The following is a 16838-nucleotide window of genomic DNA, read 5'->3' as shown; positions in this document are numbered from 1 at the left end:
AAATATCTGGGAAATATCCTTTGCATGGTCTGAATTCCACCGCTCTTGTGCTTAGTAAGAAAATAATTTTTGATTCTGTTTCTTTTCGATTTTTAAAATGCCTTAGAGTAGAGATACTGTAGGCAACAAAAGAGCATAGTAAACAACGTAAAGGAAACCCACAAGATACTGATTGAGTTGAGATGTTACTGTTACCGCTTAATGCCCGCTAATTTATGTCAATTAATTGAGTAGTCTTGTGCTGAAGGGGTGGGGGTCATGTGGAATAGGTCAACAGTGCAGTACGCAACTTAAGTAGCTGTGAAATTAAAGCCCAGAAAAAAAAAATCAGTATTGAATGGTATTCGAACCCATGACCTCTGCAATACCAGTGCAGTTCTCTTCCAACTGAGCTATCATGCCAGCTGGGAGCTGGCCATGTTCTGAGTTCATTAATCATAGCTGTAGATGGTGAAAAATACGAATGTATATATGAAAGACCGTAGATTTGAGGCCTGATTTTTTTCAGGTTTTAATTTCATAGGTATATTGCAATTTATACCATGCCATAGAAAATACAGCCAATCAGAATACAGGAAAGCTGTTGTATATTCCACGGTATTGCATCTAACCTTGCCATCATTTGCTGTGCATATGTCACAGTGATTAAGTTGGTGGCCACTGTATTTCTATGGCATGGTATAAAATAGTTATGCGACAATCTCTTCTCACTTGTCACTTATATATTCTTGGTATACACACTTGCCTAGAGGCTTGTGTACACATATTTCAAGTACGTTAAGGCCTGGGTCAAAGACTTTTACATATAAAAATAATTTATCAGCTGTATTTCTGAAGACAAAAATGGCAATGGAACCAAGTTCAGCTCACATTTTAAAGCAGAATTGGTGCCTCTGAGGAGTCACATGACACATCACCCAATGTTTAGCAGAAAATACGCATTGTTTGAGGAACTGATAGCAGTCTTTAGTAATACCATCCAATAAAAATGCATTTTAGATGCAGGTCAATTATTTCAATTCTCTCACATTTGGAATGATTGTCCCTCTTTTTGCAGAAACATTTTATAGGGTCAAAGGTCATTTTCTTAAACAAAATTTGACTTTTGATCATTTATTTCTTCTCAAAATGACATCAAGGAAGATCATTCCAAATGTTGCAGGGTGGATAATTTAAATTTTTATTGAAAATGCTCATTTATTGATCAATTCAATCAAAATTCACCACCAATTCGCAGATTTACCAAATTTTAACAAAAGGATCACTGGACTTGTCTTGTGTTCAAAATAACATGTTAAGGCAAGGCAGGACGCCAAGTTTTATAATCAGTGAAAATTACAGGTTGGTGAAACAAATATAATAAGAGATATAGCTAAAAATGTTCGGTGTGTACCCAGGCATGTTAAAAATTGGCAAAAAAGGAAAGGAATTAAATGGTTGTCACTGGCTAAAAATATGGTTATCGGACGTTTCGGCCACTACTGTTGCCTTCTTCAGCAAAAGATGGAAAATGCAAATGTTAAACGGCGTCCTGCTAGAATATGTAATAGATGTGTGATAAAACTAAATGAGCAATAGTCTCTAGAGTATTCTTAATGAGTGTAAAAATTCTTAATGCCATTGTACACATTCGGTAGCGCTATGTGTTCGTTTATGGCGTTCCTGTCTCGCACGGAATGCCAAGCTTCAAGAATTAGTCTTTGTTTCCATACTGATGATCTGTCGACAATTTCAACGTTCTCCAAATCTATTTGGTGACCGTTGAGCATATGGTGTTTGGCCAATAAAGAGTTTTTGTCCAATGTTTCTATAGCCTTTGCGTGTTCTTTCATACGTGTTTTTAACGCGCGTGATGACTGACCAACATAAACACAGTCACAATCTTTACATTTGATCTTGTAAACAATGCCTCTGTAAGCCTCTTTCTCGATCTTGTCTTTAGGTTTTTGGAGTATGTTCGAGATGGTGCGAATAGGTTTATGGGTGACCTTGATATTGAAACCTCGAAGAACGTTTGCGACTCTTTCGGAAAAACCTTTGGCATAGGGGAGGATGACAAAACCACGATGGTCGGTATCATTCGTTTCTTGTTGTCTACTCAGTTGGCGGCCATTGTGAATGAAATTTGCAGGGTAGTTATTAGTAGCAAGGGCTTTCGTTACTCGTTTAGTTTCCCGTGAAACTTCCTCCTCCGTGGAAGGAATGTTCCTTGCGCGATCCATGAGAGTGCACACAACTGAGTGTTTATGCTGAGGATGGTGGTGTGATTTGAAATCAAGGTAACGGTCGGTGTTAGTAGCTTTCCTGTAAACAGACACAGCGATCGAGCCATCTTCTTGTCTGGTTGTTTTTGTGTCGAGAAAGGCAATGGAACCTTCTGATTCTATCTCGATTGTAAATTTGATGTGAGGGTTGATGGAATTGAGATGTGAGTGGAATTCATCTACGTGCTCTCTTTTAACACATATGTGGCTGTCATCTACGTATCTAAACCACCATTTAGGAGGGTTAGGGGTCGATGAGAGAGCCTTTTCTTCATATTCCAAGGCAACCATTACCAACAAATTTTCGGTTGTCCGATGGGATCCCCAGTCAGTGCCATCTTGGCCAATCTCATCATGGAACATGTCGAAGAAAAGGCTCTCTCATTGACCCCTAACCCTCCTAAATGGTGGTTTAGATACGTAGATGACAGCCACATATGTGTTAAAAGAGAGCACGTAGATGAATTCCACTCACATCTCAATTCCATCAACCCTCACATCAAATTTACAATCGAGATAGAATCAGAAGGTTCCATTGCCTTTCTCGACACAAAAACAACCAGACAAGAAGATGGCTCGATCGCTGTGTCTGTTTACAGGAAAGCTACTAACACCGACCGTTACCTTGATTTCAAATCACACCACCATCCTCAGCATAAACACTCGGTCGTGTGCACTCTCATGGATCGCGCAAGGAACATTCCTTCCATGGAGGAGGAAGTTTCACGGGAAACTAAACGAGTAACGAAAGTCCTTGCTACTAATAACTACCCTGCAAATTTCATTCACAATGGCCGCCAACTGAGTAGACAACAAGAAACGAATGATACCGACCATCGTGGTTTTGTCATCCTCCCCTATGCCAAAGGTTTTTCCGAAAGAGTCGCAAGCGTTCTTCGAGGTTTCAATATCAAGGTCGCCCATAAACCTATTCGCACCATCTCGAACATACTCCAAAAACCTAAAGACAAGATCGAGAAAGAGGCTTACAGAGGCATTGTTTACAAGATCAAATGTAAAGATTGTGACTGTGTTTATGTTGGTCAGTCATCACGTGCGTTAAAAACACGTATGAAAGAACACGCAAAGGCTATAGCAACATTGGACAAAAACTCTTTATTGGCCAAACACCATATGCTCAATGGTCACCAAATAGATTTGGAGAATGTTGAAATTGTCGACAGATCATCAGTATGGAAACAAAGACTAATTCTTGAAGCTTGGCATTCCGTGCGAGACAGGAACGCTACAAACGAACACATAGCGCTACCGAACGTGTACAATGGCATTAAGAATTTTTACACTCATTAAGAATACTCTAGAGACTATTGCTCATTTAGTTTTATCACACATCTATTACATATTCTATCAGGACGCCGTTTAACATTTGCATTTTCCATCTTTTGCTGAAGAAGGCAACAGTAGTGGCCGAAACGTCTGATAACCATATTTTTAGCCAGTGACAACCATTTAATTCCTTTCCTTTTTTACCAATTTTTAAGAGATATAGCTGCCCAACCATAATTCTACTTTACTGTACATTCCTGACTCAGGCCTTAAACTGCTTGAGATCCGAGAAAATACAAATGACTCGTGGAAAATTATGGTATACCACTTAAAAGCATTGCATAGCTAGTATGTGTGTTGCTGGTTTTCAGTGTCATGCAATTCAAAATAGATCAAAATAAAAAATCAAAACCGGTCAATAGATAAAGTCCAGAATCTGGGAAATGAAAGAAGGTAAATGTGGAAAGACTCTCACTAAAATTCTGGTCACAGCAATTTTTCTTATGCGAGATATGCGGAAAATTTTTTTTCTCAAATTTATAGAGATTTGTATGGAGACGCCATGTTGGTGCCCATCCGTATGGGCACCAACATGGCGGCCGGAAACCAACAGAAACATCTGTCATTGAGTTTTGCTATAAAAGCGTGAATTTATCCCTCGAGGAACTCTAAAACATTAAAAAATTACTTTTTCTAAGACATAAACTGTTCAGATAGCCAAGTTCCCCGAAATAAGTCACTGTTTTAACCATCATGACAGCTCTCTAGGCTGTCATGTAAATGCCGCGTCACGCAAAAGCTTAGAAATTCAAGCGTAGTGTATCACAAAACCAAGGACCCATTCGGAGCGAAAATTTGTATGAATATTAGTTTTCAGCTGCTCTTATACATCATTAAAGTAAAATCTCAGGAAGATCAATAGTTTTGTAGTTCAAATTTTAGTGACATCATGTGAAAACCAGCTATTATAATGCTGTAGTGGTAAGTTTATTCAAATCTGACTTGTACAGTATACAAGAGTGAGTGTGGAGAATCTGCATAATGTCCGACTGAAGTATGTATCTACAATATATGCTAGTTACACTTTGCCTATAAGCATACAAAACACTGTTGCACAATACACACTGATTAAATTCAGAGGAAACAATACATTACTACAGAATGCCATACATGCTAATGTGATATAGTACATAACTTATCATCACTCTATTTTATTACAGCTAAAAATGGAAAGCAGAAATGTGACCTCTCATGCAAAAACGTACACTAATGGCTATCCGTTCAAATGGCTAAAAACTGTTTGCTTGCTGTTTGTCATCCATTTGTCATCCATTTGTTAGCTTTTCAACAGCTGGGGTAATCCATTCTGAAAAATCTTCAGCTGTTCAAATGGCTGCAGCTATCCATTTGAAAAAAAAAAAGCAGCCGTCGCAGGGTTGTTGCTATGTGCTCGAAAAAAATATTCATCCATTTGAGCGGCAGAGGTTATCCGTGAGGAAAAAATGTTCAGCTGTTGAAAGGACTGCTGCAATCCATTCATGACAAAAATATCTGCCCTTCAAACGGCAAAGGAAATCAGATCAGATTCAGCTTTTTGTGATGCTTTAAATTTAAACATTCAAAACAAATGAAAGTCACACTTTTGTCACAAAACCTTTATTTTAAAGGAATTGCTCTGCAGATCTCAAGATGTTTGTTTTTCCTTCAGTTTTGGTACCCAAAAATCGACGAAAAAGATGCCAAAACAAAACATTTTGCTCATTTGTCAAGTTGTTTCCAACTTAGGCACTCTGGGACTCTGGGACATCAATACATGCACTTCGTTTCCATCAAGCCGTAAACGTAACATTGATCATGAATCCAGTATCTAATCCAGAAGCAACCAATAAAATGTATAGGCCATTCCGAAATTGCACAGGGAACTGGGGCGAGTTTCAAATTTTAACCAATCGATAGTGACACCGTCACATGTAAGATCACATTAAGAGGAGGGATCCATATTTGCAGTCATCCAGTTGTCCGTGATGACTAAGAAATCGTAGGGATGACCAAAACAATATGAAAACTCGTCCACTGGACGAGTTAAGTTTGACTGTACCAGAAAAAAAAAATTGTTAAATTTTCTCATGAGGTCCCTGCATTCCTACCACTTGACATCCATTTGGAACTCTTAGAAAACAAAGGGAGATTTGTAGTTTTCTTTTGTTATAAAGTCACCATTTTGGTCTGCCATTTTGGATGATGTGTATTCTCTCCGTGAGTGAAATCATTGTCTGCTCAATTTTCATTTTGTCAACTGCTGATGCTCTGGACTGCACCTGCATCTGCAAAAATAGTGCAATTGCATTAGCTGTTTTGATCAGGGCATGGTGTTAAGTAATAATGTTAACACTCAGGAAAAAGCCAAATAGAAGCAGGAGGAGCAAAAGTGCTCCTTTCAGCCTTTGTGGCAGCCAAAGAGACCTTGGTTTTCATTTGTACTTGGATTTTCTGTGTCCGCTGATGGCCGCGACTACGGACATACAGGGAGACTAGTATTGTGAAAATAATAAAAAAAGTAAACTTTCCATTTACATGCTGTCCTGTTGCCAATCTTCCCTATTTAAATGGGCAAGTATAATTTTGCCAGGGCAAGTATGTCATCTGGCATACTTGCCCAGCTGACGACTTGGAAAAAAACCCAATCTGAATCCCTGTAAGAGTGGTCATTTGACCAAGTTTGATGCTTAAAATTTTTTATCAGTTTGTGACAACAGTAAAATCCTGTCATTCACGTACCAGTTGAAAGAAACTGAGATGAAAATCGCTTACCGGTATGTTTGCCCATTTTTAAGAGTATCACAGAAATCATAAAAAAATTTAAGAGTCTATATGGTTTTGGGGGAGGCTGTCTCAAAATTTGAGACGATTGTATGGATTTTGAACCATGTTTCAAGGTCTATAACTTGGTCTCTTGTTTACCCTAAAAGCATCAAACTTGGTCAAGCGACTACTCTCAATGTCATTTTTTGTGTGGTGGTGTCAGTTTATTGATTGGTTAGAATTTGAAACTTGCCCCAGTTCCCTACACAAATTTGGAATGGCCTATTGTGATCAAACGGATGAAAATAATTATAAACCAAGAAAAAGCCAAAATCTACCCACTATTGGTGGTAAAATCAACCGAATGATCTGTTCTTCCTGAACGAAACTCTCTCCAGATTTATCTACAGCAAGGTTGAGATGTTTGTGGCTTACACTTTAGAACTTAATACTAGTCACATCATGAAGAAACTTTCCAACTCATGTTGTGTAACTGTAGCTGTACACATAGTGATGACTACCAGCAGGCCAATTTGTTGTTTGTTGGCACTTGGCATGGGTGAGAATCAACTTCTTCATCAGCTATATTTGTTTACCCAGTTATTTCTGAATGGCAAAATTAGGATCTGTTGATGCATGTTTTCATTGTTTCGGTTTCATTTATGTTTTGATGGATATAAATACTTTGTAGAAAAGGTAAACAACAGCTGACATGATTCAATATACTTATTGCAAAATTTGAAGTTTCATCAAATGTGCATCCATTCAATGTTTCTCTTTCCCTGTTCGAACAACTGCCATCATCCATGCAAAATATTTCTTAGGCTGTTTGAATGGCTACCATCATCCGTTTTGTGGAGGCAGGAAACTGGAGAACCTGCAGAAAAACCCTCAGAGCAAGGCGAGAACCAACAACGAACTCAGCCCACATAATAATGGCACTGCACCGGAAAGTAACTGGATCACCAAACACATTATTGCCAAGAACATATGCAAAGAAAATCCCTTCTTCGATCGAGCAACGGTTGCTTCCAAATCAACTTGTTAGAAAGTACATGTTCCTGATTGGCTGTCCAACCTCCCTTGATGCTATTCTGTGGCTAGTTGTAAAAAGCCACCTCTCCACAATGGCAACGGCCACAAAAGTGCATCCCTACTGCCAAAATAACCTCTTGACAATGGCCAAATAATCAACAACTGATGGATGGTGGCTACAAAACCCCATATTTTATTGTAAAAGGTCGCAAAACCTTATACATTCTGCTTGTTTTTGGCCACTGTTTCTGTTTGATTTCTTTGTCAAGTGTCATATTGCACCCCTACTTCCCATAACGGCCACTTCTCTACAACGGCCACTTTCCTCTGTCCCCAAGATGGTCTTGTGGAGAGGTTTGACTTTTACTCTTGTTTATTGTTAAAATGAAAATTTGCATTTTGAACAAACTTTCCATTTCTTCATCAGATATTATCAGATATTCAACTTTCTTTACTTATCTCTAGCATTGAAAAAATAATCTTCCCTGTGTTTGGGAGAGAACATGAATATCACGTTAAATACCTTTGTCAATAAGGAAGCCATATTGGTTGTAATGCGAAACATCAATGTGCAACTTTTCCCACTTACATAGTATGTTGAATTTACAGGTGGTTGAAAATTCCATTTATGCCAGACCTCCTGATGCCAGGTCACCAAAGGTATGGTTACATTCTAATTCGTTATGTTCAAACGAAGACAGAAACACCAAGTGAAAACACACACAATGCAACAACAAGAATGCAGAATCCAACGAGAGCGGGAATATAAGACAATTGTAACTGGATTATGTCTGCGAGAGAGAAAGATAGAGAGAGAGAGAGAGAGAGAGAGAGAGAGAGAGAGAGAGAGAGAGAGAGAGAGAGAGAGCCAGAAGAAAGGGAACTTTTGTAACAAAAAAGGCAACTTTTTGTAACGTAGGGAACTTTTGTAATGTAGGGAACTTTCATAACAAATGGGGCACTTTAATAACCGTCGAGTAGGGAACCTTTGTAACAATACTTTTTAAATCAAATCTACACTTACTGTGACTAGACATCGAGAAAGATTATGCTTACATTTTTTTCTGGCCCTGAAGGTAATAGTTCACTTTGTTTTGATGTCTCAGTCACACAGTCAGCCTTATATCCTGAGAAACCGCAGCTGTATAGCAGGTTTTAAAATGGGATTTTTATAGCAAACAAGCACCCAAGCAAGTTCACACCCACCAAGTTAGCACCCACACTGATTTGACTAGCAATCAAGTGCTTAAAATTTATCTTTCTCTTACTGTGTGAACAAGACAACGTTGTGGGCATAATGAAACAATTTTTATGGTGATTGTAAAGCGCTATTGATCAGAATATGTAAATATGCGCTCTATAAATTGGTAAATTATTATTATTATTATTATTATTATTATTACCGTATTTTCCCGTGTATAAGTTGACCTTTCAAGACCTAAAAATCAGTCCAAAAATTTGCCCTCGACTTATACATGGGTCAAAACTTGAGATCCATGCACCAGTCAAATAATTAACATAATAATTGTCTTTCAATGTTAACAAACATGTAATAAGCGGCAGCACAATTTACAACGTATGTTCGCTTGGTGATCTGTTTCTCTATATCAGAGCTTCAAGTTAAAATGCATCAATATTTATCTGCTAAATGTTAACCTGAATCTTGTAGACACTCATTGGCTCAATTTTGTCATGACGAACCAATATTTTTCCTGTAAATAAAGCTGTAGTAAAGCCGCTCGGAGAAAACATCTTTCGTGTTTCGAACTTTTCTGCTTAGTAACCTGGCAGGATATGAGCGTGAGGACTTCTGTACCAGTACTCGACCGATTTCAAGGCTTGGCTACCAAGTTCCCAACGCACACTTTGCACTTTTTTTATGGAGTCGTTTGAAAGTCTTGAGCTTGTTTGGTGTTTTGCCTGTCTTATAAAGCCACTTTTAATCTCTTCGCACTTAAAAAGGTTCTTTTGAAATCCTTATGTTTGATTTTGTGAACATTTGACAAATATTATCGTCAAAAAGCCCTCATGGACATGTGTTTCTTAACTTGGTAAAACGCTTGTGTACATGCCGTAATAAGCTTATTAAAACTGTGCGTTGAAACTTGCTGTGATTTGTTTACATATTTTGGTAGTTGAAAGATAATTCTAAGAAATAAGTTTTCTAAGATAAGTTTTCCAAGAAATTCTTACCTGGAAATTAAGAAAATCTAGGTTTTGGCCTCAAAAATTGGGGCTCGACTTATACACGGGATCAACTAATACACGGGTCAATACGGTATTATTATTATTATTATTATTATTATAAGGTGAAGGCAAACTTGAAATAGAAAGTTTATGATAAGTTCAGGGGTGCGAACTTGGTGGGTGTGAACTTGATTGGATGTGCAACAGGTAACATTCATCCTGCTTATGATGGCAGGTGACTGAGGTTAGTTTTTAAAACTTGAGACAAAACTCCACTTGGGCTAACCTCTGTCAGGGGACACAGAATCTTGGTAATTTGTAATCTGACTATCAAGATTGAGGGAATGTAATGTTTATAAACATGGAAATGCACTTTTATTAAAAGGAAGAATTACTGCTAGTATTGAAGTTAATAATAATGATAAAAAATACCATTTAATAGATTTGTGGAACTTAGAGCAAATCATTAATTTATATGAAGCTTCATTTTCTTCTCTAGGGATGGCTTGTAGATCTGGTTAACAAGTTTGGTATACTTGGAGGCTTTAGTGTATTACAGAAAAGAATATGTGACGGCAATAATCTTAGTGTTCCACTCTTAGCAGCACTGCTTAGGTTTGTTATACACTTTTTTATCTACTATTCTGTTCCTTTACTGACAGAATTGTTTAAGTGAAAACAGCATCTTTGAGGTTTCCTGTGGCATGAAATCAACATTTCACTTTTTTCATGATATCAACATCTCTGAGCTTTTGTGTTGATGTGAAATCAACATTTTACTGTCTTTTTTTAAAAGTGAAATCAACATCTCTGTCCTTTTGCATTGACGTGAAATCAACATTTTGCTGTTTCCTCATGATGAAACAACATCTCTGAGCTTTTGTGTAGAAGTGAAATCAACAGTTTACTGTTTTTTAAGGGAAAACAGGCAATTGTGAGGTCTCCCATTGACTTCTCAAACTCATTAATAATTCATCAAGTTTAAACAAAGGAAATCATGACCGTAACAGTGTTTGGATATCTGATCTTGATTAGCTTAAATTTTTACAATTTTAATTCTCCGCTTTCTCCTTAGTTTTAGTTTTGATTGAGAAGATAAATCAAACACTCGAGACAGTGTTTGACCACATTTCCAAACACCTCGAAGTTCGTCAAAAATACTCCGCTACGCATTGTATTTTTGACTCTCTTCTCGGTGTTTGAAATTGGGGTCAAACACAGTCTTTCTTGTTTGATATGTTACATGAAATCAACATCTCTGAGCTTAAAAATATTGTGGATTGACAAGAAATCAAAATTTTAGTTAATAATGAACAAGATATCGAAGCAGAGTCAATGGTTAAGCGACCACAGGCTTTTGACGCTGTCGCAGGGTGTCTTTCTCAAGTGAATGTGGGGGGAATGTGGTGGGAATGTTACGGATAGATGATTTCATTTAAATATGGTAGTATCTCTCAGAAACATGCAGAATATTGTCTACAAATGTAAGAAATTAGACAGTTATAGTAGTTACAAATTTTTGTAATCCAATGAGTGAATTCCTTTTTTTTTCTTTTCAGACCCTTTGGATCCTGTGCTGAGGTTCTTACAACTGGCACTGTAGAAAACTACTTTTTACCTGTCATAGTGAGTTGTATACATAGTTATACCTTCTTAAAAAGGATTAGCGTAGATCATTGGGTACTGTACAAATCAGTAACGGCCAGACTTTTTGGAGGACATCTTGGCACAATCTTGCGAAGAAGAGCTGCAAAAAATGGAAAAACCTTGTGTTTTGTCTGTGGGCACACAAGACTGTGTCAGCTGACAACTATCTGGTACTGCACATGCTTTTGTGCTGCCATCTTGAAAGATATGTGACCGGAAAAACGCAAAGCAATACAAAGCAGAGATGGAACTCTTTGTCCCTTTCTCAGGTCCCTTGGTAAGGAGTCGTGAAAGACAGTTATTTCTGAATCTTGAATTTTTTATTCATGAAGAATCGCAATATCACAATATCATGATATCTTGTTGTCATATCGATATTCGTATCGTGACAAAAAATATCATGACTCACCGGATTCATGAATTCTTTATTCATGAAGAATCACAATATCATAATATCTTGATATCTTGTTGTAGTATCGATATTCGTATTGTGACAAAAAAATATCATGATTCACCAGTGCATCGGTGTATCTCTGCAGCACCATGCAGTTATTTTTTCCTCAAGTTCTTGTTTGGCTTACTGCAGCACTTTGTCAGCGTCTTTGTTTTTGCCCATTTGTAGGTCAGTATGTTTATGAAAACAAGCTTGTTCCCAGGGCCCTTACTCTTTCTCTGGCTGCATGTACAATGGTCACTTTGTCACCTTTCAATCCAGTGGACCCAAAATTGAAACTAGAGTGCTCAATATTGTTTTTTGCTCCCTTGGTCTTTTTTTCTTCACGGTACATCTTTGTTCACTCAGGCTTTGAAAAATTGCCAAATTCTTGAAAAGTTCATCTTCATCTTCAGTGGCTGGAGCAACATTAATTTTTCTCGTTTTTGCAAAGTTACGGAAAAAAACATTTAGATACAAATGGATAATTAAATTCCTTGGAAGACTAAAAGAAAGACATTCACAGTTCGTTACTTTAAACAACTAGAAAATGTTACAGTGTTTCCCATAAAAACAAAACTGATGTGCATGCGCCTACAACAGGAAACTCCAAATGACAATTCAGATTTAGCTAAAGCATAAAGTTAAATACATTGTACAAATACAACTGGAATTGGTTAGCTGAAGAAAAAACTTAAGTAAGGATTCTACTAAAGCAATTAGATTATTCCCTCTCGATTACTATGATTACAGCGTTGGACTTCATCAGCTATCACCTTATAGAAATCTTTGGCTTATAATCTAATTGTTAAATAGTATTTCAAAGTTTGACTGATTGTGTTGTGAACTGCATTGAGAAAAAATGTTTTACTGACTAAAAACTGTTATTGTTTTTCCTTAAGCTGAGATCTTTATTTGCATTGCTAAATGGACCCAGAATTTCGTTAAAAAATGTTTATTTATGGAAATGAAGAACATTTTGAAGGTTGTTTATAACTGCTGTATTAGTGATCATTGTACTGTTCATTAGAGTATCTTTAAACATGGGGCGATCCTATATAATGAGGCTGAGGTGTTCAGCCTGCCAATCACAAATCCCAATGGACGACTGGTGCTCCCATTCGATTGGCTTTTTCACTCAGATCTAATTTAAGCGTTGCCACAAGATTCTGGAGAGTAACGGGTGTAATTTTCTGTTTTATTTTACAAGTAAGCAGTGCCTTTTGAACCAAAAGAATGATAGCTTCAGTAGAAGAGTTCACAGAGAAAATTGTCTCTTTTAATTTCAACTTCATAATTTTGTCCCTCCACTTGCGAAGGCTCATCGTATGAATGTGAGCTGTTCACTCAAATTTACAAAATGCTGTGTCTAGTTCTTTTGATGCTAGAGTGTCTTTGCTCCTTCGAGGATTAATATGGTTGAGAAATACTGTAAATTTGGAAACTAAAACTCGTGAAAATCCCCAGATAGAAGCAGACTGCGAAGATAATATAGTATATCTATGGTAATATGGTTATTCTTTAGCCAGTTATCTAAAAGAGATTCTATTAGGTGAACATTGGCTGCTGTTGCACTCTTGCTGCTAAAATTCAGTCGGCCTTTTATTACATTCAACCATGAGTCTTCCTTCTCCTTTCTAACTTTGATATTCAGGCAAAATCTTACTTTGCCATTTTTCAAGTTCTCTTGTTTCCTCGTAGTACTTTTTGTTTCCAATTTCTTTGCTCTGAATATAGAACAGTTTGACGAATAACTCAGCGTTGTTCAATTTACATTTTGTTTTCACCATCATAATGCTCATAAATCTGAATAATGTTAAATATCCCACCGAAATCCGTCTGTTTGTTCACAGCGTAACCAAAGTTCTTCCAAAGGCATCTTCTAAAGAGTTAATATAAGTTTTATTTCACTGTATTTTTATTATGTACCTAATATTATTCTATGTTAATGACTCCATTGTTCTAACAAAAAAACACTATTTCTCCACGACTTCTATGTTATGTGACTGTTATTTTGGCTTTCCACCATTGCACAAAAAAGCCAACAAAGTGCTTCAATGGTGGTGTGTCCTTGCCTTTCATAGGATCACTCTGTGTTTAAATCTAACTTGTCTATGGGGTTATATGGAACGCCAGAACTGTCTTATGATACTTTTTTTTATTATATGGTTATGTCATTATATTTAGTACTTATGTTATTATATTCGGTGATTAACTCATTATACTCGGTGCTTATGTCTTTATATGCGGTGCTGTCTTCATTATATTCGGTGCTTTCTTCGTTATATTAGGTGCTTTTTTCATTATATTCGGTGCTGTTTTTATTATATTCGGTGCTTTCTTCGTTATATCTGGTTCTAACTTTGTTTGGTGTTTTCTTCATTATTACGGGTGCTAACACTATTATATTCGGTGCTCTCTTCCTTATATTCGGTGCCAAGGCCATTATATTCGGTACTTCCTTGTTCGGTGATTACTTCATTATATCCGGTGCTTACTTCATTATATTCGGTGCTTTCTTCGATATGATCGTCACCAGTCTTTGCAAGGGGCTGCACAATTTGGAGGTAGTCTAGGGAAAGCCGGGAAAAACGGGTGTCCCGAAAACTCAGACCCCGAAACCTCAGACCCGCGTCGGTCAAACAGTGAAGAACTAACAAGGTTTAGAACAGCAGCCGACACTGTTTTTCAAAAACAGACCCTTTTTATGCAATGGTATGCAGCAAAAAAATGTGTTAAATATTTGTTTTTCACCGTTTGATCGACGCGACAACATAAACTGAAGAAGATAAACATCTCGCCCCATTGTGGCCATAGAGCAATTCAGGTGATAACAATTGAGTTTTTAATTTCGAGGGGTCTGAGTTTTCGGGGTCTGAGTTTTCGTGACACCCGTTTTTCCCGGCTTTCCCTAGACTACCTCCAAATTGTACGGCCCCTTGCGAAGACTGGTGACGATCATATCGAAGAAAGCACCGAATATAATGAAGTAAGCACCGAATATAATGAAGTAATCACCGAACAAGGAAGTACCGAATATAATGGCCTTTGCACCAAATATAAGGAAGAGAGCACCGAATATAATAGTGTTAGCACCCGTAATAATGAAGAAAACACCAAACAAAGTTAGAACCGAATATAACGAAGAAAGCACCGAATATAATAAAAACGGAACCGAATATAATGAAAAAAACACCTAATATAACGAAGAAAGCACCGAATATAACGAGGGAAGCACCGAATATAATGGAATAAGCACCGAATATAATGAAGACAGAACCGCATATAAAGACATAAGCACCAAGTATAATGGAATAAGCACAGAGTATAATGAGTTAATCACTGAATATAATAATGTAATTACTAAATATAATGACATAACCACCCAATATAATAAAAAAAGTGTATCATAAGACAGTTCTGGCGTTCCATAGGGTTAACTTCAGGTGCATTGTCACCTTAAAATCTGCCTGTTGAGATGTGTTTGTTGAGGATATATTTTCATCTCCACAGGATTTTGTACCTTCCTTTCTTGAGAACTTAACTGATGATGAACTTAAAAAAGAAGCAAAAAATGAAGCTAAGAATGATGCTCTCTCATCAATTATCAAGGTATTTAGTTTAAAGTTTGTTTTATTGTTTATTCATGAACTCTTAGAATGTGCACGTGATAGCATGGATGCCTCTAGCTGTAGTCATAAATTTCCCTTTATTAATTAATTGTATGCCTGTATGACTCTGTCCTTTATTACACAACTGTATCTTGAACTACTCTCTACATTTTGGTTATGTCCTCCTTTATATTATGAACTGTACATCCTTTTACTGTAGCTCTACATTTAAGCCTGATCTTTCTATATAGTATAAAATGTTAGCCCTCTACGGCTCTACCTGTTAGTCTCAGCATGCTTTGTGTTATAAACTGTAAACTACAGTAACTGTGCCTCTATTTTTTAGTTATAACTTCATCTGCATTATAAACTGTATACTTCTCAGCTCCACATTTTAGTAATAACTTCTTCTGGATCTTACAGATTGTTCTGTCTTGTTACTGATTAATCTGTCTTTAGTTCTTACTAATTGTTCAATCTTCTTTCTGATCCATCGTCATGTGATAATTTCATCTTGCTACTGATTATTTCTAATTGTTACTGATTGTTCTGTCTTGTACTGACTGTTACAAAAGTGAAGAATGATCATCACAGTAAATTTTCCAATTTGAGCAATTGGAAAGAAGAAGCCTGGAAAAATCAGGGCTTCAACGGGATTCGAACCCGTGACCTCCGGTGCCATGCTCTACCAACTGAGGTATGAAGCCACACATTGGGAGCGAGGTCAATTAATTGAGTTCAATTAACTGAGCTTCACTTTCATCTACAACCGCAGTTCATATATGAATTATTTCATATAAACTTCACATCACTGACTGTTACCTTGTGTTACTGGTTATTCCATCTTGTTACTAAGTGTTTCATCTTGTAACTGAATGTTCCATCTTCACACTGATTGTTCTTTCCTTATATGTACTGTTCTGTCATGTTGCTCATTATTCTGTATTGTTACTGATTGTTCCATCTTTTACATCTTTCACAAATGCATGGTTAACTGGCTGGTCTAATATTGGGGGATTCGAGAAAATATCCATACCCTACCACGGATGGCATGAACATTTAACCCCCCCTTGCCTTCGGAAATTCTAAAATGCTCTACCCCCGATGCGCTCCGAATTCCAAAATCATTAACCCCTCCTCCCCTTCGGAATTTTTGAATTTTTTTCAGACCCTTTGGAATTCCTGTTTGACAGCCTAAAACAAGAAAATTCTGCTCACAATTTTATGGTCAAGCAAACAAGCAACTCAAGTTTGTTAAAGTGCCACTGAAACGAAATTTTTGTACGTGAGATTTTTGCTTAGTAATAAAGTTTCAACCTTACTTGGAAACACTGCGGACTTTTTTTTCGCATACGGTAAGCGAAAACTGCTTTTTCAGCAGTTCGAAGTTGGCTGGTTAAGCCCAAAATTGGCGGCCATCTTGGCGCGGCCAAAACAGCCTAGTGACGTCACTGGTTGTATTACTCTCATGCCGCGCTGAAAATTTAGAGTGATTATGGGAGAAGAGAATACTGTTCGAAGCCCCCAAAAAACATCTTAAGGACATCTCAGAACTGTAAAGCAGATAATCAC

General features: G+C 37.2%; 1 protein-coding gene across 2 annotated transcripts in view; it reads left to right on the top strand.

Moving 5' to 3' along the window:
• Positions 1 to 16838, top strand: part of LOC145492242 (ubiquitin carboxyl-terminal hydrolase 9X-like) — a 177418-nt gene that overhangs the window by 12235 nt on the left and 148345 nt on the right. For both annotated transcript variants that reach the window (XM_081471606.1, XM_081471605.1), the window contains exons 6-9: positions 7998 to 8048; positions 10075 to 10190; positions 11135 to 11201; positions 15169 to 15267. In XM_081471606.1, the coding sequence (XP_081327732.1) occupies positions 7998 to 8048; positions 10075 to 10190; positions 11135 to 11201; positions 15169 to 15267 (333 nt within the window). The remainder of the gene's footprint in view (positions 1 to 7997; positions 8049 to 10074; positions 10191 to 11134; positions 11202 to 15168; positions 15268 to 16838) is intronic.

Source organism: Orbicella franksi, chromosome 7, assembly GCF_964199315.1.
Source record: "Orbicella franksi chromosome 7, jaOrbFran1.1, whole genome shotgun sequence".
NCBI classification, from domain to species: Eukaryota; Metazoa; Cnidaria; class Anthozoa; order Scleractinia; family Merulinidae; genus Orbicella; species Orbicella franksi.
Note: the sequence above shows the minus strand (reverse complement) of the source record. Positions and strands in the feature narration are given on the sequence as shown.